The sequence below is a fragment of the Chlamydotis macqueenii genome, chromosome 8, assembly GCF_036417535.1.
Source record: "Chlamydotis macqueenii isolate bChlMac1 chromosome 8, bChlMac1.mat, whole genome shotgun sequence".
Classification (NCBI taxonomy): Eukaryota; Metazoa; Chordata; class Aves; order Otidiformes; family Otididae; genus Chlamydotis; species Chlamydotis macqueenii.
In genome coordinates this window covers 19,836,404-19,857,547 of record NC_141563.1, presented here as the reverse complement: position 1 = coordinate 19,857,547, position 21,144 = coordinate 19,836,404, and the positions used below count along the sequence as shown (strand labels likewise).

The following is a 21,144-nucleotide window of genomic DNA, read 5'->3' as shown; positions in this document are numbered from 1 at the left end:
TTTAGACTGGTAAGAATAAGTTTGTAGGACTGTTTGGGACACATAAAATTCTGAAAGCTTTCTTCCAGTTTGTGAAGCATGAAGGTAAGGAAGTTTTACCTAGGTGAAACAATCTGCTGCAGGAAAGAGTAGAATTTGGGTGAGGAGGGAACATGTTTGGGTTTTTTTTCTCCTCCTTCTTTGATTAAGTAAGTAAAATATTTATTTAATGATTTCTTTTGCCTTTTGTTTAGGACAGGGTATACTTGAGATTGAATTTCTTTCTTCTCTTGAGTAAGACTATCTTACTGAAGTAAGACTTCAAAATCTCTGGCATTACTTATTGTTAAAATTCTCTGAGTTGGAACCTGCTGATTTGTTTGGGTATGTTGCTGCAATCTAGAAAATTTGGAAAAAGACCTCAGGAGGATTTGCAGACCACAATAAATAGAGTGGTGTGAGGTTTTACCCCTTCCAGGCCGGACAGACTAGCTGACAGCAGCCAGGTCTTCCTGTCATTATTGTAAAAACAGTATGCTGACTAGGCTAGGTCGGTTGTACAGTTTGTACTGGCATGTGAAATTGTGAAGTTCAAGTGTGATATTAGCATCGGAGGGTATGATTTTCATAATGCTACTTCTTGTAAAATAAAACTATTATGTTGCTTCTTGAAAAAAGCTTACTCTGACTTAAGTTTTGAAGATATTTACCATTAGTTGATTTAAAGTATCTCGCACAGGCAAGGGGAATAGTAGGTTAGCTGCACGCTATATGTTGGGTCAGATTAACCAGACTTCTGTCCATTAAGAAATTACTGTTGGAGTTTTTTCTGTTCAGAGTAAGAGTTTTCTTATGTTTAAAGATTTATTGATAAGTTGTGACTATTTTGATATATTGACTTTAATTAAATAGTAGGTTATAGCTGTTAAAGTTTTTTGTTTAATACAGGATGATCAACAGGAAGATCTCGTCTTCCCACTTATTGATTCAAATGCACAAATGCAGATTAGAAAGCGAATTGTCCTTGAAAAACTGAGAAAAGTGTAAGTATCCTTTACTTTGGTAAATACCAAGCTGAAGTTGGTGCTCATTCATCATCATTTTAGGAAACAAGCACACTATGCAAGAACTTTCTGGTTTGTTCTAGATGGCCTTAGTCATAACTTAAACCTATTATTGCCCTAAAGAATTGCTTATTTCTGAGACAGTCACCTGTGGTACAATTGCAGATGTCAGTTTGCACAGCCTGCTGCAAGAGATGCCAGAATCCGACTGCTTATGTGTTCAGGAGAAGAAATGTTTCCCTTCCTATGAGCATTGGAGCTTGTAGTTGACAGCATTCCAGGCTGACATGACAACATGTTCCCACTCTTCAGTAGTTGACAGAAGTCAATGCAATTGTGCCATTAAACTGAAAATTTCTGTGATTTTTGGATCTAAATATTGGTATAATACATGGAGCTTAAAATGAGAATATGTGCCTCAAAATAAAATCATTCCACATTTATCATCCTCCTTTCCCTCTGTTACCTGGAAATAATCTAAACTATTTAGATTCTTATAAGTTTTTTAAAAGCAGATTCTGATGGACATAAAATATGAAATATTTAAATAGCTGTATGTACCAACTGCTCAAGTCTAAACTGAAAAACTTGAAGTTGATTGGGAGGAGAACAGATATTTGTCCTGTACATTAAGCATACTGTTACTGGTAAACAAATTACACAGGAAGAAGTGGTATTTTCGGACCTCTTTAATTGTTTAAGCAAAGGTCTTGCTAAAAGAGTTTCTAGTCCATGTTTGGATGACTAGTACCAGTATGCCTCTAGCTGTAACCATTCAAGGCTCTCAGAGTTAAATCTTAAAACTTTCCAAACACCAGACCTTTTTCACATACATAAAAGGGCTTTGGAGTCCCAGAAAAGAGATTTAGGCATCTCTGCTGTAGCTGTTAAAATTCTTAAATTGTCAGAATTGAGAGGACCTTGAAAATACTCCTGTTGTCAAAGCAATGCAGATAAGTTGAGTGTTTGAAGACCATAATTGTGGTGTTCTTTTAGGAATATTTTGCTTTTCTATGGTTGTAGTTTGTGTTAGCAAGCCAAACTAGATTTTGCAGAAGCTTAACGAAAAAAAACCCCACAACTGAAACTCCCCCTCAAAAACCCCCAGAAACCTCTGTTCTGTTTCTGTCTACTTGCAACAAGCGTGAGCAGGCCACAAACATGGAATTGAGCCATGCTGCAAAAAAGTCTGATCTTTCTGTAAGTGGCAATGTCCCATAGATTCCAAGGACTGCTACCGGATGGTAAAGCAGTTTCTCTACTCCTTCAAGTTTTTCCACAAGTTTCTCAGTTATTTTCAGCTTCTAGCAAAATTTCTGTTGAGCTTAGAAGTCTAGTACTCCATGAATAGAGGATAAGAAGGACAAAGTTTTTTTTCCTTAGTTTCTTCAAAGGTTTTATTCTTGACTGTCCTCTTCTTTAGTTGATCTTCTTAGATTTTATGAGGTGATGCAGTAGTCCTGTCACGCTCAAGTAAGGGAGACAATTTTCATTGTGATAAAGTAATGATTTCTTGGTGTGTTCAGATGAAGTCAGTGGCAATATGAATATGCCCAGCATCATGAGAGTCCTGTGCTCAGTTTTTGTAAAACATGCAGTGATGTGCAGGAGAACGGAAATCTTTATTCTTCCAGCAGTATTGCTGCACCATATGCATATAAATGTAAATAACTGGGTATTCAAATGCAAGGGGATGTTAACTATTAAAGAAGTAAATTCAGGCAGAAGATTTCATCCTATATGTGGGAAACAATGCATGTTACTTCCAGCATTTGGGGATACTGACAGCTAGTTAACACGATGTGCAGTTTGTTGCGTGCTGTATCAATTTTTACACACAGTTAAGTAGGGAGGCAATCTGTCTTTTTTTTTTTTTTTTTTTTTTCTTTTTAATTTTCTGATTACCCTACTATTATCCTGATTCCAAGTGTCAGGCTACAGTGGAATATTATTTCTGTTGTATCTATGTGAGTCCGAGGTTACCGGATACGTTCTCTGTCCAAACCTCATTTAGACATGTGGTTTCCTTTTGTATTGTTATTTTTGAACCAAGTAAATATTAACATTTGGAACATTTATGAGGCCTAGAATTCTAATCTTCATAATGTAAGACTTTGATTTTTTTTGTAAGAATGTCTTGTCGGAACTGAAATGTGAAGTTAATAGAGTATGCATGTAAAACTGTATTTAATTTCATCTTCACATTCACACTTAACTAGAGCTTCTTATTTTTAAAACAAGCTGTTGTAAAATGATAGTGTTGCCCAAACACCACTCAGAGGAATCTGAAATGTGAACTATGGGCTTGATCTGCTGCACAAAGTCAATTTCTTTTTATTAACTTGCATGACCTTTGTTGGAAGTCCTACTTGAGAAGAAATGAGAGAGGAAAATGTATATTGACCAGGGTCTTTTGCCTTCTAGATTACCTGCAGTTTTGGGCCCTCTTCAGGTTACTCCGGGTGATGTTTATGCAGAGCTAAAAAATCTTGTGAAAACTTTCCGGTGAGTATTGGTCTCTATTTAGAGATACTTCTTGATCGATTAATTAAACATGCTGTTGAATGATTTGTGATTTGGACACAGAGAGGGCCCCAATGCAGACTTGCCCTTTTCTAGCTGTGTGTTCATGTAGGTAATGTCATGTTCCCTGTGGACTAACAAGTCAACCCTTTCCCTGCTCCTGACAGTGACTAGGTCACCAGGAGGATTTGTAGATTTTTAAAAACTAGGCCAGTGGTCTCTGGAGGATGATGGTGAGTCTTTTAAAGGTTCTGCTACCTCGTCACCTCCTATTAAGCGTGAGTTTCTGAGATCTGTTGCTTTCTTTTGCTCTGGCTTGCTACAGCTGGGCTAAATGGTTTTAATGTGATTGATAATTGTTACCACTAACTTCTAGAGCCAGGAAGAAGGTCCAGTTTGACTTGTCTTGTTCCTGATTTCGAGGGGAAGTAGATCTGGTGGATACTTCATCATCACAGATGAAGCTTCTGCTTCAGACAGAAGCACTAAAGACCATATTTAGAAACACTGGGATAAAAAAGGAGGGAAAACAGAACAGTGGTAACTTATCTGAACATTTCTAGGTTTTCTTTGGGACACAGCTCTTGTAACTTGGACCTACGTCTGTCCTGCATCTTGAAGTATTGTCAGAAAAAGAAGGAACAAGAGTTGCTAACTCTGTGTACATTTTCACTCCTGAAATCTTTCCCCCACCATCGCCAACCTGCATGAGGTTTATATGTAAATTTTCCAAAACTCATTGATGTGGTATTTGCCACAAGGAATCTAGGCTTTGTTGGATAGGAACCCAGCTCTACCTGGTTCTTACCTACTATTTAATTAAAATCTTTTGTGTCTTAAAATAGTTTTGTTGCTCTGCAGTTTAAATGCTTAATAGTCACTTTAGCTTATGGATTGATAGAACTAGAAAAACTACATTTGGTCTCTTTCAGTCTACTTTTGTGTGACTGATTATGTAAGAAGTCTTGGAGGTTCTCAAAAGCAGAACTTCTTCTATTTTAAATCATTTTTGCTATTCAAAGCCAATGTGGCTTGAATGTGAAGTTTTAAATGTGGTTTATAGCAAAACCTTGAAGCCAAAATGGACTTAAAAACGTAGAGATTACATACACACACACACACACACACGGATTTACAGAATGGAAACAAATCTAAATAGTTTGGACTTTTATTCCAATACCTGGCTCATGTAGCAATAATTTATCATATTTTAAGTCTTCCTTCATCTATTTCTGATCCCTGAGGTAACACTTGGTGAGTTTATTTTTAAGTCGTTTTTGTTAGGAAGTAAGTTGAAGGTAATGGTAGTGAGTTCTTGGGGCTCTCTTACTGTGAAGATTCGAGGTAAGTTGCTTAGAAATTCGGCATTTTGGGCAGGGGATGGTTGAAGACAATTGTGGGCACTACACAAGAATTTGTAAGTGCCTTTTATATATATATATGTATATATATATGTATGTATGATCTCTAAATAAATGGAGTTTTACTGTCACTGACAGTAAAATAATACAAAAAATACCGGAAATATGGAAGCAATAAAAACCTTTGGGCCCTTTCTCCTCCTTGCATTTCTGATACAGAAGGGTCTATTGATACACAAAAGCTAGCCCATGGATATTAAGATGAAAGCATAGGTTTGAATCTCCAGTTCTGTACGTAGGTTTAAATTTGCTTATTATGGGTAGTCTCTCTGATTTTAAGTTGAATGCTTTGGCAAGGTGACCTGGGATAATTTTTAAACAGTATTTATGTTTGCAGGGTGTAGAAATTTAAATATGACTTTCTTTGTGTTGATGTGATTAAAATGCTAAATTACTATGGAGGGAGCAGAGGCAAACACTAGTGCTCTTTCCTGCTTTTGCACTGGAAATATTTCAGGCTGAAGAGCTTGCCAGAGAGGATAGAAGATAAAACATATGGCTGTAGTAGAGCTTAGCTGAAGAAGGGTAAAAGAGCATGTGGTGAACTAAGCAACAACAATTTTCAGCTCCATTGGTTTTTAAAAGAACACTTGCAGTTCAGCCTCCTTTGGGCAGCATTTTATTCAATCACCACTGCTGGGAAACGCACTAGAGGGATCTCAAGAGACATTTTAGAATGGTTAGAGCTCTTCCCAAACAATGTCCCTCAGTGCCTGTAAGCTTTTGTTACGAAAACTGAGATGTCAAATAATTCTCCAGAGTGTCTAAGGGCACTTTGTTAAAAGATCAAGAGAAAATTAGTTACTTATATATAAATTGAGGCTAAATTAATATGTTTGTGAATGTGTGGTTGGTTTTTTTTAAGCATAGTATTTTGCATTCAAAATAGAACTTCATCTGTCTCTTACAGTTGCAAGTATTTTAATTCCTTTTTTGGAGCTTATCATTCACATTGAACTCTGTCAATGAATATGATACAGTTGTTTCCTAAAGATGTGTTCAAGACTTTTTATTACAGCTTTGCCTTATCTTGTTTCCAAGATACTATTTTAGCTTTTAAATAAGTATTGTGAGTGTGTGTTATCTAGTGTATATGCTCACTAGTAGGCTTTTACCTGTTACCCTTGTTAAGTGGAATTTTAGGCTCAGGGTTTCAAGTCAATCAGCAATACTTTGTCATAGACAAGGTTCTTTATGGAAATGAGAAAGTACCAGAACATTAGTGACCTTTTTTCAAATAAACGGGCTTCTCTTGAAGAGAGCCTAAAGTTGTAATAGAGCTCATTTTTGCTGGTTGTCATCAGACTAAATTATATTACAGTATGTAAATATGTTGCTCTTTTTCAGGGGCTAGAGGAGCTGTCTTTTGTGGTTAAATTGGTCTAGCTGAAGCCTAAAGAAAAACAATCTATGCTTATTATTTGCCTGCACTGACCTGGGTTAGTTAAACTTCGCTCAACTTAGTGCAAGTTTTGGAAAAATTCTAGATAGCCAAGGTCCCCTGAAGTCACAACTTTATGTCCTGGTCCCATGAATTCAGCTTGTAAGAACAGGCAAATGGCCAAACTAGCAGGTCAGATTCTTGAACTGAAGTTACATATGCCTACATCTGGGTATCTGGATATGTGACAAAGATGGCTGCTTCATTTGCAAAGAAGCTGATTACGTCATTTGCAACAAAGGTAAATTGTAAAGCAAAAGAAAGAAAGAAATCGTCTCCATTTGGGAAGCATTTTCTTCTTTTTCTCACAGTGTATGAACATGGACATGCTGGGTGAAACTTAAAGACAGCAAGTACAGACCTGTTCAAAGGAATGGTTTTTTTCACCAAATGTACATTTAGTACCAGTAATTCATTGCTACTAGCTGTTAGGCAAATTCATAATAACATGTTAAAAACTGAGCTCCTAGATGATCAGTATATTCTCATTGTAAGGATAAGCAAACTTCTAGAAAAGAAAATAACACTCAAGATTATAATTTATAAATAGATATAATGAAAAATATACTTTTAAAAGATTGTTTTATATTAACCAGTTACATTTTCTTGCCTCTTGTTCATAATAAGTGATGCTAGGGGCCTGTTAGGGGATAACTATTTAGCATAAAAATCCTGGTGTCCATCTGCCATTTCCTATTGGACAGTGTTCCTGTTATAAAATTGTTTCCTAGAAATCCCAGGAAATGTAATCCTGCTGAGGAAAGGGTGGTGAGCTCCTGCATTGCTGAGTTTCTTTCCTATAACTTCAAGTTTGTTGTGGTTCCTATTCAAGTTCTTGCGCGAGGCGCTTAGGGATGTGCTTAAATCTGCTGCCACAACAGGCACTGTTTACAAATCAGGCCATCATTTGCCTATGGAGTTCTGCCAGTAACATTTGCACCTGACAGTTATTAAAATGGAACAGCAACTAAAGGATAAGAAGTAGAACCAACTGTCTATGCTCTTTTTCTGTAATTTTGGGGTTTACTTTTTTTTATTTCTTGGTTACTTTAACCTTGGACTCGCTTGTATTGCTACAACTTCCACACTGGAGTTCACTTTCTGTGCAAGCTGGATGCTAGTCAGTTATTGAGAGGTCATTTGGGATGGAATTTTTATGCATCCTACTCTTTAGACCTTTATCCTGTCAGCTTCTGCCACTTGAATCCATGTGCTCAGTGTGAGCTCCTTCACAGAGTATTAAAACTGCTGCATGGGTCCTGCTGCCTACTGGATGGTGGAAGCAGTCATGTCCAGCTGCAGCCTGTCTTGCTGGGGTGAACCACAACACCCACAGACCAGCAGCTAAGGGACCCACACAGCTATTTGGGATCATCCAGCCTTCTTGGCTTTCCTGTCCTGTCCTACAGAGGCCAAGGAAGTAGACACATTCTGTTTTGAAAAGTTGTGTGTTGTTTTATCTCTTTGGGTAGCTGAGGGAGAATTAGCCAAACTCTTTAGCAGAAAATATTTCACTGCAAAACTCAAACCACGTACACAAAGTTTTGTAGAGTTCTAACATTTCCACATTATATGTATATGACAGAAATCTAGTGACCTCTCTTCCAAGTAACAGTTTTGGCTAGAGGCAAGACAAAGAATTAATGAACCATTTATACAGAGGACTTGCGATTCCCTGTTTTCTGAAAGCTTTGCTCTTCAGAGGCCTTGGTGTTGACACACAGCTTGTTTTTGAAAGTGACTGCCCTTCCACTGCTCCTTATTTTTTTAAGGCTTCACACCTGTAGGTTGCTAGCTTTAGTCTGATCTGACTGAAATGTTTGGTTTTTTTCAGTTGCACAAGTGCTTTAGGACAGGTGTTGTACTGAAAGGTTACTCGCGGTGGAAGCTTGACTTGGCTGTTCATCCAGTCCAGTGACAGTGGTACATCAGCAGATCCATATTGCCGTATCCTGCTGGTTATCTGTGTCTTTTGACTACCTCCTTCATAAATAGCATATTGATGGCAATGACCAGTGTTCAGACCTTGCCAATCAATACTAACATTGAATAAGAGTTAATTGACACAAATAACTGCATCTCTCAGTTTGTGTACAAGAATGACACCTTCCTGTGCTCTAATCAATAATAACGCCTTGTAGAGCATTGAAATAAAGCTGCTTTCCCTATTTGACAGAGTTTTCCCAGGTGGCTTGGAGCTGTCTCTTCCATTGTGTCTCGTCATAGCAGATTAACTGGAATGTTACATATGAATTGCTTGTCAAGATGATTCCATCAGGCATTTCTTGGTAGTGTTTATCACTGTCATCAGCGTTGAGTCAAGACGTTCAGCCTTTGTTTTGTTTCTTGTTCTATAGCCAGAAAAATGTAACAGTTTACCAGCTACAAGCTTTGTTGCCAGCTAACACCATTAGCTGTTTCAAATAGTAATTGGGAAACATGAATCTTTGAGTAACAAAAATAACCTGTGTTTGCTGGAACTATTGGTCCTGGTTTGATGTGACAATTCCTGTATATGTAGTACAAACTATTTTTTTTTTTTGTTTGTTTTTTTTTTTTTCTCTTTCATCATTTAATAGAACTCCGGCTGTTGAGACACTATTTGAGTAATCATTGCTTCAGAATCTTATTTTGGTTGGAAGACTTGGAGATTAGAGGAGAAAAATAGGACTATATTGCTTTAATCATTACTATCATTAAAAAAAAGGAATTTTATTAATTTTTAAATATCTTTCTGAAATAGGAAAATGCAAAATGATCCTATAAAACATCTTATTCATAACTGCATTTTTAACGACCATTTTGAATATAATTTTGGGGAAATAGTTAACAGAATTTGAATTTTAACAGTGCAAGTACAAATACTTTTATTTTTCCACTTTCTAACACTTTTTTTTGGGTGACAGTATACTTGCCCAGCTAAATTTTTTTTTTAGTCTTACTGGGGAAGAAAACCCTGGATTTGAATTTGTTGCCAGGTGTTTCATTTTAAGCAACCTCCCATCTTCACTAGTGCCTGTAGAAGCAGGTGTGAATGAGAGAGAAGCTTCATTCTAGATTTGAATTTATACAAGGCTGCATAGAAGGGAAGCTGAGCGCAAGAAGGAAGCAAACATGGGGAGGCACTTGCCCCTCAGTATTTCTGTTGGATGGCGCCATCTGTCTGAATTAAATGCATTGTGCTGACCTTTCTGTGTGCCTGCATAGCCATAGCTTCATTTTTAGCTGTGACTTTTCCCATGAAATTGCATATCTTGAACACCGTGGGTCATGCCTAAATTCAGCCACGGCGACTCACACTTGAATTGTTTTAAGTCAGGTGAACATTTGACATAAAGCAGATTTGTTGTGTTACGGAGTTCAGCCAAATGGGTCAGCAGGTATAAAATGCAGCAGAACTTTCATTGAGTGCCCATCTGGTTCTTGATTCACACCTCATTTTTTTTTTGCTTTTATATCTGCACTGTCTCCCATTGCATAAGTTAGAATTCCTGGTTTCCATTTTAAAAACAAGAATCATCAGAGGATTGTCTCCAGTATCTTATAAATTCCAGTCTGTTTCTGCAACATTAGCTTTTACAGCAAATCTGGATCTGAAACCAACAGGGGGGAAACTAAGTGTAGGACGGCCTGTCTTTGCAGAAACGTGTGTGTGGTTCCTGAGAATTTCCCAGTGGGGCTGAGTGAGAGCTGAGTCCTCACAGCGGCCAGGACTATTTGTGAGCTAATCCAAAGAATTAGCTTCTGTTGAGTCTTCCTCACCCCACTTTCATATAGAAAAAAGAAAGACACATATTGGTAATTCTCAAATTCTTCCATTACAGGATGAGAGAGAAGCCTGAAAGTTGGTGAATTGCTTGGCTACAGCTGTAATTGCTACATTGTAACTCAGTAGATTAAGTCTTTTAATGGTAGATTTAAATCAAAATTCACAGTTAAAATCTGTTTACTTTCTCTGAAATGTTCTGATTTTTTTTTATTTTTATTTTTCAGGTTAACAAACAGGAATATTATTCACAAAATGCCTGAATGGACTCTAATTGCTATTGTTTTGTTATCTTTGTAAGTATCCTTTAATATCAAATATTCTCATACACAACTGTCTTAAATAGCCTATTGAGGCACGATTTAATTTTCAGACAAAAGGAGGGAAAGATTTCTTTAACTAGGAATCAACAGAATTATTTTTTCATGCAAATGAACTAAATTCTCTTGACAAAACAGGATTGTCCCACTTGCAACAACATGTTAACAATGGACAAACTTAATGTTATGTTAAAAAAAGAAAAGTTAAGCTTTAGGGATTTTTAGAGGGCTAGTGGGATGAATGAAGGAGGAGTATACTTCACTCTCTTCTATTTGCTGCTGACAGACATTCTTCCCCTCTCTGACAGACAGTAGGACAAAATTACATGTGTATTGTATTACTTGAATTTGGCATAACTGTTACACTTTTAATTTCTCATTTTACTTACAGTTTCTTAAAAGATTTAACTTTCACAATTCAAGTCAAATTATTTTTATAAAGATATAGTGTGCTTGTAAATATATGTGTCTGAATATTCTAGCAAATTTATTTTTTAGCAACTCCCAAATTTGTGAAAGGAACACTGAGACCCAGTATTTTATTTTTATGATTATTAGTTTTACTGCTTAAGATTATGATACTAGAGTGCCTACAGTCCTCCTTAGCTTTGTTCTACTTACTGTAGAATTAAATTCTTTCTAAGAATTTTCCTAATAGAAACCTGATTTTATTACAGTGTCTTCCAGTAAACTTCTGCACAGAGGCATGATCTGTGTCATATGCATCAAGTAACTTCCTTAATTTACGTTTTCCAAATTCATGTACAATTCTGAAGTTAGATGCAAACTTTGCAGTGTGTAAAACAGACAGTTCTCTCACAAATTCATATTAAACGTTTAACATTAGTTCACCTTTTAAGAAATCACTGGTGGTTTCACACAGTGTCAGGCCCTGCTTTTTAGTAGGGTTGAACCATCAAGCAATCTTTGGATGTCTTTCAGCTTGAATTACAAGATTGCAAAAATCTTATTCCAGAGACTGTTTATTACCACACTGCTGCTGCTGCTTTTGGGCTTCCTGGGTCACTGGAGCCTGTGGGACAGAGAAGTACTTACAGACATTCACAGGTCAAGAAGTGTTGTGGGCCAACCTTACGGCATCCACAGTACTGCACTTACTTTCCTTGATATTACTTCAGTCTGACACATTGTTCTGGCTTTACTGTCCCAAGGAAGACGATACCAGCAGGCATTAGAGTAGGCTTCAGCGAGCCTTACATCTGTGTCACCCAGCCAGATACCGCTCAAATGATTCATTAAATCAGAACACAGAAAGTAACTTTACTTGAATGCCTTGGCGTAAATTTTTTATCAACTATAAGAACAAATCTTTTGTCATTTTTACTATATATTCTTATGGTTGAATTGGTAATTTGTGAAACAGATCTTATTAATTTTTCAAGTAGTTTCTGTACATTTAAGGAAATGGTGACTCGATCAGAAGTTTAAAAATGTTGCTGGTTTCTCCGCGTATGATGAGCTCTAAATGTCTACATATCTAATGATTGTTTTACAATCGCTTTAAAATGTTATACAAGTAGCAGGCAGTCTTGGTAGCAATCAGTAGAAGCAGAGAACCGATTCTCTTTTTACTTTTGCTTTCTAAGGGCCCACCCCAAAACAAACAAATTATATTTGATCCAAAAACTGAGTAAATTTTATTTCTACTGTATTCTAGTGAAATCATGAATAAAACTCCTGCTGACTTCAGTTTATTGTAAGGTTCTTGCAAGCTCATGATCTTCAGATTTTGAACAACTTCTCTCAGCCCCCTCTTAGGAGAGGATGTGGAAGAATGTAGATGGGGTAGAATGAGTGTTAAGATTGCTCTAAGAAGATTGAGTGTTGCATCATTTCCAGAAAGGTTAAAACAGAACACTTAATTATTTGGGAATTCTAATCAAACTTGAATATTTAGTGGAAGCTAGAAGTGTGCAGGGAAAGGCTGCTGAGGACCTGCAAAGCCTCTTGCAGACAAGTTGTCAATTTGTAGCCCTTTCTTAGCTCCTGCAGTCTACCAATGAGTCTGTCATATCTTGATGATACTGCTCATAAAACAAATTACACTCTGCTAAGTCTTCTCTGGCTTCCCCTTAGCTATACTGAAAGATTATGCATGTGGCAGCACATGAAATGCCATTTAGATCGCAGTTTTATGGGGGCTGAGTCAGAGTGGCTCTTTACTAGCTTCTCTCAATGGAAGAGGAGAATGTTTTCTGAATATGTATTCACAGGTCTTGACTGGTCCCAGACACAGAATGGACATTTACTCCTAAAACTAACCAATGAAGTAGCATAAGCAACACCCTGGAAAAGGATAGTATTTCCTCTTTCCAGGAGGGTGAAAGACCATCTTACAAGTACCCTGGAGTACTAGAGGTACAAGAACAGAGACTACAGAAGGCAGAGTGAGCGTAGGATTTCAGGGTATACCTCAGAACAAACTAAGATCTCAAGTATATTTTTTTTTGTTTTATTTGGAAGGGGACAGAGTTAATTTTGTTTAAAGTAACAACTGTTGGACTTTGCACCTCATTTTGTACATCGATATTGTGGCTTACCACTTCCTTCTCGTATATGGCTAGCGTGTGCTGAGGACTCAAAGAATGTACTTAACTACAGTGCGTTTTCAGAGTGCCTGGCACTTTTTGTGATATGCTACTGGGCAGAATAACTATTATAATTACTACTGTATTGAATTCAAGTGTCATCACTGCTTAACGCTTTGTATTATGTTATGGTAATGCTATCCTCTCTTCATTGGAGTGTGCATATTAACTCTTTGTAGGATATAGCATGTTGGATAGTCGTAACACCTCATTTTGGTGCTTAAATTAGACCTAGGCTCCCTTTATAGTCTGCTGGTCCTCAAGAAGCTATTAAAAGTACTTTTGTGGCCTTGAGTCTTCTGACTATTAGAGAAACCTGGCCTTCTAATTCATTGCTCTGAAATCAAGTGCCTGAAACTAGACAATGTGACTGTCTTTCTCAAAGTATAAAATATTGGAAATCGCAACAGTGGAGCATTTCCTGTTGCTAATGAACAGCTGGATTTATTCAATCAAAATATCGTGTAAAATACGAACAGCCAGTCTCAGCCTTTATTGAAAATCTAGCCTGAGGCACTCCTGTCTTTATGGCCAGCACATTTTAGCAATCCTGTATCGACCTTCTTAGAGTACACTTTGACAGCCGGAGAATTATGTTCAAATAATTGCATCCATGCCTGTCATGGACGGGGTGACTCTTTAAGATGATCTGTAGATCAGATTTCTTATTTATTTGTCACTTGTAATAGTTTTGGCAGTGGTAGATTTCTGTGTCTTCCTGTTGCAATGTTTAGTATGTTAAGCAGAATTTTTGTTATAGTAATTGCCGCTTTATAATGTGCTGTAAACTAGAATACAGAAGCTGCATCTTTTTCCCCCAAAGAACTTTGCAAGATACCCAGTGAAGCAGAAAAATAGATACAAATACAGTAGTTCAAGAAAGAATGGAGAAAGCAGTGGGAGGATTGGTTGCTATACAAGCACGGGCACTTGCTGGTTTTAGCGTATACCCCTGGTACAGTCTAATGGAAAGCTTTCAAGATATTTTCAGGAAATGTCTGCTTTCATCTTGCTTATCTGAGCTGGCTGATTCCAGTGAACTGTGGTCAGCTTCATCTACAAAGCCTATGCAAGAGGTTCCCCCACTAAAAGCTTTGAAGCATTTCAAAATGTTCTGGGATTAGTTTATAAGCGTTTGGCTGCAGTATTTAAACAAACTCAAAATGACCATGATCACTAAACAAAAGCCATCATTACATATGAGCAGCCACTTCAGATAAATGTGTCATGTGGAGAGGTACTCTAGAGGTTTACTCTCTTGGAGATAACAGTTCAGGAACTGGAGAATCTTGGGTTCAAATATGCATTTTTACTTCTTTGCACACGAGAGCACATCTATTGCTCAACACTGACATTTCTAAATTATTTTAAGAGAATTCAGATGTTTGTGGTAACGCTACTGTGTTCTTGTCTGACAATGTCAGAATGTTTGAAATGTACAAATCTAATGTACAAATACATATAGGATATGAATCGGACTTGCAGAGTGACTCTTCTTCCTACAGAAACCACATACAAGTCAGATAGATGATCTTTTATTTAGCAAGTCTGATGACAGTAGATTCGTTCCAGGTTTCAGCTGAGAAAAATAATTTATCGTTAAGCTAGAAATATAATTATTTCCCATTTTGAAACAGAGTTTGCAGGACCAAAAAGTATTTCCTTTTATAAAAGTGTTTGAACGTGGTGATAGTATTGTTTCTACTCTTCATCTCTATCTGTAGAGTTATTGTGTGAAATAGAGAAAAGGCAAGATTTTATTAACACATCAAAAAATTTAAAAGTACAACCTTTCCTTTTCCTCTCTTGATAATTTTAGGTTGTCATTTGGTGGTGTGAACTCAGATAGGTTTTCTGTCAAGCAGTTCTTACTTTTCAGTGCTTTCTAAGCAAACCCAAATCTGCTTATTTGGCGTATTGTGGAGGAGATTAGTGTTACTTTACTTCCTCCTAGCATGTTCTAATATTACTTAGGAAACATATCTAGAACAGTATTTTGAGAGATTTGCAGTGTTGTTAATTGGGACATTAATCAGTGCCAACTTTAAAATTAATTAAATATCTTCATCGTTCATAAGGGGGGAAATAGAAGAAGAAACCTTAGTTTCAAAGGAGGTGTTACTCCGTACACAAAAACTCCCCACTGTGTTGCTGTATGCAGGAGAGTGACACTGTGGGTTTCTTTGCAGCCCACACAGCTGCAGTCTCTTTCCATTCTGTTATTTCTGATGGATAGCCTTCCGAATGGGAGATTTGGATGTGCTGTGTTACTTTCATGTGTACCCAGCACAAACTCTCTGAGGTGAGTCCAGGGTAATTAGTTCCCCTTTACGGTTCCAGTCCTTGACCTCATCAGCAGGAGTGGAGGCATAGCTCATGCTCTCTCCTGGACTTCTGTTGCATGGAGTTAGGAGGGTTGGCTCAGGTTATCTTGTCTGCATCAGCCAGTTTTGCTGCCCAGTACAAGGGAAGAGCAGGGTCATGTCCTTCTGCCAACTGTCTTGGAAATCGCTGCAAGAGATAGCGCTGCTGGGAACATGTAGGTTTCTGTGTATGGGCATTCAGACTGAGGTCATGTCCAACTGTGCAGAGCTCGTGTGCAGAGTGCATCACCAGTTATAAACTGTCCTTCGTGGTGATGTTCTGACTAATCTTTTTGTTAGAATCTAGAAATACTTTGTTGAACATAATTTTGGATCTTCAGCTTTAGTCACCCTTGAGAACTTTGTATTCCATATGTACTTGTGAATTAAGAATATGATAGTAGGGAAAGTACTTTCCTCTGCCACTTCATTTTTGCCTTTTGTGTGAGTAAACAAGAGATTTTTGTTGCAACTTCTTCTGTTCCAGTCCTCTGAAAGATAGCATGCTAAGTTTCAGAAGATTACTTTATCATGTTGATGCTTTGGGGAGCTAACTCGGTCAGTGGAGTTCATGTCCTATTGAACTCTGTGCCACAACTATGTGCTGATCAAGCAGATGGAAAATTTGCCTAGCCCTATTACAGAGAGAACTGTTTTAAATTGATGTTTCTTGAAAAGGTATATGTTTAGAAGATTTCTTTTGTCTTATCATGTTTCTCTTCCTTCCATTTCTACGAACAACTTTGCTTATTGGAAGTCATGTCACAGCACAGAACAAGTTGTACAGTTACACGATAATACAGACAGTTCTGATCTAATGCTGCAAGTAAGACGTGAGTAATCCACACTGTTAAGAGCTGCCCAAAACTTAGTTTTAAACTAAATGTATTTTAACTTAATCCACTGAGCAAACTGAACTGTTAATTTTGCAGCTGAATCCTGAAGCTGTAGCCTTATGAAAATATACTTGCTTCCTTATTAATAATTAATCTTAATACATTCAATGCAAACATTTTTATCATGAAACATTACCCATCTGTTAAAAGAAAAACATGACTTTGACACACGCTTGCATTTTTATTTTCAGAGTTTTAACTTCATCTTAATAAACTTTCTAAAGAACAGCCTACATTAATGGGGATATGACGCATAAACAGTGTTTTTGATTTTCATCTTATGATGAAGTTTCCTGTAAGTCAATGTTGCTTTCGCTTGTTGTTTCTGAACCCCCAAAAAATGTGGAGGTGCACATAATTGGAAAGGTTACTGTGGCTACCTAGCATGTGATGCACAGATATTTAGTACCAGCAGAATTTTTAGCATGAGTTCTGGATTAATTTGTTTGGTTCTATGCACAGTCATAATGGTACTTCTACTAGGCTAAATGGTGTGTCCTGTTCTTCTTTAGCACTGAGATAAATTGTGCCCAAAGTAGAAGTATCAAATTCTTTAACTCTTCTGGAACTGCTGTAACAGAAAAACTCCCTGAAAGACCAGTATCTTTGGAAGATCTGACCATTCCTCTTCTTATGATGCTTGATGTAGATTATGGAATGTAAAACTTTATATTGCTAGACAGTAAGACAGACTGTCTAGAAAGACAGTACATCATTCTTGAGATTCTAGTTTCCTTTGTTATATTGCTGTTGAAAGTGTCAGATCTGACATGGCAGATATTTTTGCTATGAAGTGTGTAATGCTTTTTAAGGAGGAAGAATCCAGAAAGTTATTAAAAACCATTACGGTCTTAAAAATCTTGCTTTAGAAGTGAATTCTGTCTTAGAAAACAAAATTATTTGAATAATTGAGCTAAGTTATAATTTGCTTGGATCAGAGCAGTGGTCCGCAGACCTACTTAAAGACCCCTGTGTCAAAGATCTGTGTCAGACGGGGAAATAGAGACACGTGCATTTTATTAGCTTTCGTATCGATAACATTATGTTGGAGAATGTTGGTGTTTCTATAATAATCTACAGTGACCAGGGATAAACTAAAAATTACTCGGAGTCATATAAAATGGGGAGAAGATTGCAAATAATTAATTCAAAAAGGAGGCAAATTATTTTTAATGTGATAATTGATAGTGAGCAGTACAGTGATGAACTGGAATCTTGCTTTCATTCCCTAGCAGTATAGGAATTGAGTGCAAAGGAAGCTTGTACTTGGCAATGGGCTACGATGAAGCTCTCACAATTTACAGACAATCCAAGCTAGCGGATTTAGTATCGGGGAGCAGATGGCTCTTTTGACACAAAGTGTATAATTAAGATAAATACTCGGGATAAGACAGCAACCATTGGTTAATCAGAATGTTGTATAAATACACATAAAATAACTATATATTCATAAAATTTTGCATAGCATAATACAAAGAAACCAGAACAATCATCCCTACGAGTACGTGTTCTTGTCTTCCCATTCCTTCCCTGAAGTAAAAGTGTGGTTTAATTGGCTGGTAGCAAACATAGCTAACCAGTATATGGGAGCTTACTCGAGAAACTGCGAAGTGTATATGTATACTTACACACTGTTAGGTGCAAAACCAATGTTAGTGCAAAAACTGTACAGATGCTGGATTGCTTAGAGGCTGGAGATCTCGGTATGTTTCATTTTGTTTTGATGTACGCCACGTTCCACAGCAATGCATATATCACTCTATCTCTTCTGCCCTCTCTATCCATCTCTTTCTATCCATCTGAACATTTTAAGAAGACACTGATCTAACTCTTTCATCTTAAAACTCAGTATTTCTGAGGTGAGATATTCAGGTTTTTAGAAGGATAAAGAATAGCTGAGATTCATGTGACTCTTCATATTTGTTTCAAACCTCATCACATATTCTGCTTTTTTTAGGTATATGTTTAGGTCAGTGTACTTTCACAAATCAGTGTTAATAGTAGTGTTCTGTTACAGAGATGGTAAAATTGAGATTAAGAGTAGAAAAGTGATTTACTCAAGTCAGTAATACATCTGGAAATAAAACAATTAAACAGCAAAAGAGTTGGGGGGGGCGTTGTTTTGGGGTTTTATTTTTAAACCTACTGTGAGCTGACATGTCTGGGAAAAGGTGATTAAGAATCCTTAACTTTGGAGGATTTTTAAGACTGTAATTTTGAGGGGTCCAAAACTACACTGGCATTTGTGTTGAAAACTGGGAAAGGCAAGTAGAATAATACTGAGGTCCTTATGTTTAACTTCTGGAGAAAAAAAAATTGGACACAGTGGAGGCAAGTCTATTCCTAGCATGTCTCTTTACTCAGCTGCATTGTTCCAGGTGTTTGATCAGATAATCAAGTTACAATGTTAGAGAGTTGTGAAACTAAACCATGATCAATTTTATGATCGGTTCCATAGTAACTGAGTACAGGTGAGTACATTTTATAAAGTCAAGTATTGACAAATTATTTACCTAAGCATATTGCATTGTAGCTGTTTTAACTGTAAGACAGTATATTTTATTTAACCTTTATTGAAATTTTTTTGCATATCACTGAGATAATAAATTGATAGGAATAGATTACCAGTATGTGACAGCAAAGAAGTCCAGCAATTGCAAAAATGGATGTATATGAAATAATCTTTAGTTCATAAAATGTACCAGGTTTGTATATAAAGGCATCTTTTCGATATTAAGTTGTCCCACTATATGTGCACAATAACTCGTACAGCAGTGTATAATTTACAAACTACTTAGAAGGTTCAGGTTCTCAAAAGCTTACATCGTAGTGGTTTTTAATCTTACAGAGACTTATACCTGTGCTTAATTTCATGCAGCTAAGGAACCCAAAGACTTCACTGGCATAGATTCCAGTATTTGAGAGGTGTCACAGGAAAACTTTGTGGAACATAAAAAGTAAGGAATAGATGACTGAAAAGGATGAAAGGATCAATTTTAAAATAAAATTTAAATTTATTAAATTTCAAATTTTGACTAAGTTGCAAAAGAGGGAAAAACAGGAACAAATGGTAGGACTGAGAAGTACCTTTGATCTGTCAGCTGGTTAGCAGGAAACAGACTTCAAATAAATGGAGCTCTTTAAACAAGGCCTGTCCTTGAAATGTGTACCTACGAAACTTAGATTTGTTAGAGAGAAACAGCTGATAGTGATTTCTTCTGTGTTTATATTGTGAACTATTTTTGCCTTGGCTTTATGCAGATAAGTAAGCTAAAATGAAACATTTTGGAACAAATCTCTGTATGAAGGTAGGTGCTTTAAATGGCACATAGTATTACCGAAGTTCTGATGCTTCGTGTCTGTGAACTAATGTTGTACGAATAACTTGGAATATGGCAATGTAGAGGTGGGTACCATGCTCCATTTTTTTAAATTTTTTTTTTTTCCAAAAATCATCTTGCAGTCATATGTATTAATACAAAATGGTGAAACACAGTCTCTGATCCAGCTAAACTTTGTATGAAGAGCACTCTGGATATGAAACCATAGGTGGTGTTGAGCTGGTTTTGGTGCTTGCTTAGTCATCTTGTCTGGCTACAGGTTTTCCTAATCCACTGTTAAAGAACTCTGGGAACTCTTATTTTGCATATGATTGCCCAAGTAATTATTTTTTTGCCAGACCTGTATGATATTTGTGTTGATGGCAGTCTTGGTAGTCATTTTTAAAAAAGTGTTTGATAATAGAGTTCCTCAATATCACTGTAACAGGAGGCAAACAGAACCATTACATATTATTACTGTAGCTTTAACGGAGTCATGAGTCCTTGATATGTTGTCACAGGCATTGTAACATCAAAGTGTTTCCAGAGTATTGGCCATCTTCTTTCTCATTAGACAGACTAAGCCCGGGTTAAAAACAGCGATCCCCAAGTACTGAATTAAGCCAACTGCTTAATAGTACAGGATCAGCATAATGCTAGCAAGTGCTTGCAGAGAATGTGACGTCGTTTTCCACCTGCTGAATGTTCTGAGATGTGCAGTTCCTTTCCTGGGCAATTGCCAAGAGAACTGACTGTATTTTATGTGTGCATATATAAGGCCAGGAAACTTGCTCAGAGGGAACATTATAGGAGTGATACTGTGTGAGAAGAAACAGTGCTGGTGCTCGCATTACAAAGGTTAAAGTAATTGTACAAAGCAATAGACTTGTAAATTTTCTCTCAGCTGAATAGAAATTGTTGCTATCGTGTTTATGTGCTACTGGTTGCTCACAGGGAACTGAAATTCGGGAATAGTGAGAAATGCCATTTCCTGGTTACTTTCTGAGAAGAACTGTATTACATAATTAATTATGTTGTGGTGAAAATAGTATGAGTTACATGAATTGAGAGTTTCAGAAGTTTAATTTTTAAAGCAATTTTAATTTAATTTTTTCAGTTGTTTGTATATAGAGTGTACATGGTAAGTATACAATGTACAGAACTCTCACAAGCAGCACTAAATGGCTGTACTAAATTGTTACACCAGTTGATGAAATGTGTCACCATTGTTCTTTGAACACAGGTATTTTCAGACTTACATTGGGTGTTCCTTGGCATTAGACTTTTACTTTCCCTGTAAAATTAATTACTGACCTAATGATGTAAATAGAATTTTTTTTATATACGAGAAAGTGGTTTACTTGTCCTTCTTTAAAAGTCAAAGGTCATCTGTCTGACAGAAGTTAATATTTTGAGGATGGTCTGAATTTACTTGAGGGTTT

At 36.8% G+C, this 21,144-nt stretch overlaps 1 protein-coding gene across 3 annotated transcripts in view; it reads left to right on the top strand.

Annotated features, from left to right (window-relative positions):
* RPAP2 (RNA polymerase II associated protein 2) overlaps window positions 1–21,144 on the top strand; it is a 53,454-nt gene that overhangs the window by 11,041 nt on the left and 21,269 nt on the right. For all 3 annotated transcript variants that reach the window (XR_015259198.1, XM_086753463.1, XM_086753464.1), the window contains exons 9-11: window positions 928–1,022; window positions 3,468–3,548; window positions 10,422–10,490. Coding sequence is in view for 2 of the 3 variants with exons in the window: in XM_086753463.1 (XP_086609589.1) it covers window positions 928–1,022; window positions 3,468–3,548; window positions 10,422–10,490 (245 nt within the window). In the remaining variant the exon portion in view is untranslated. The remainder of the gene's footprint in view (window positions 1–927; window positions 1,023–3,467; window positions 3,549–10,421; window positions 10,491–21,144) is intronic.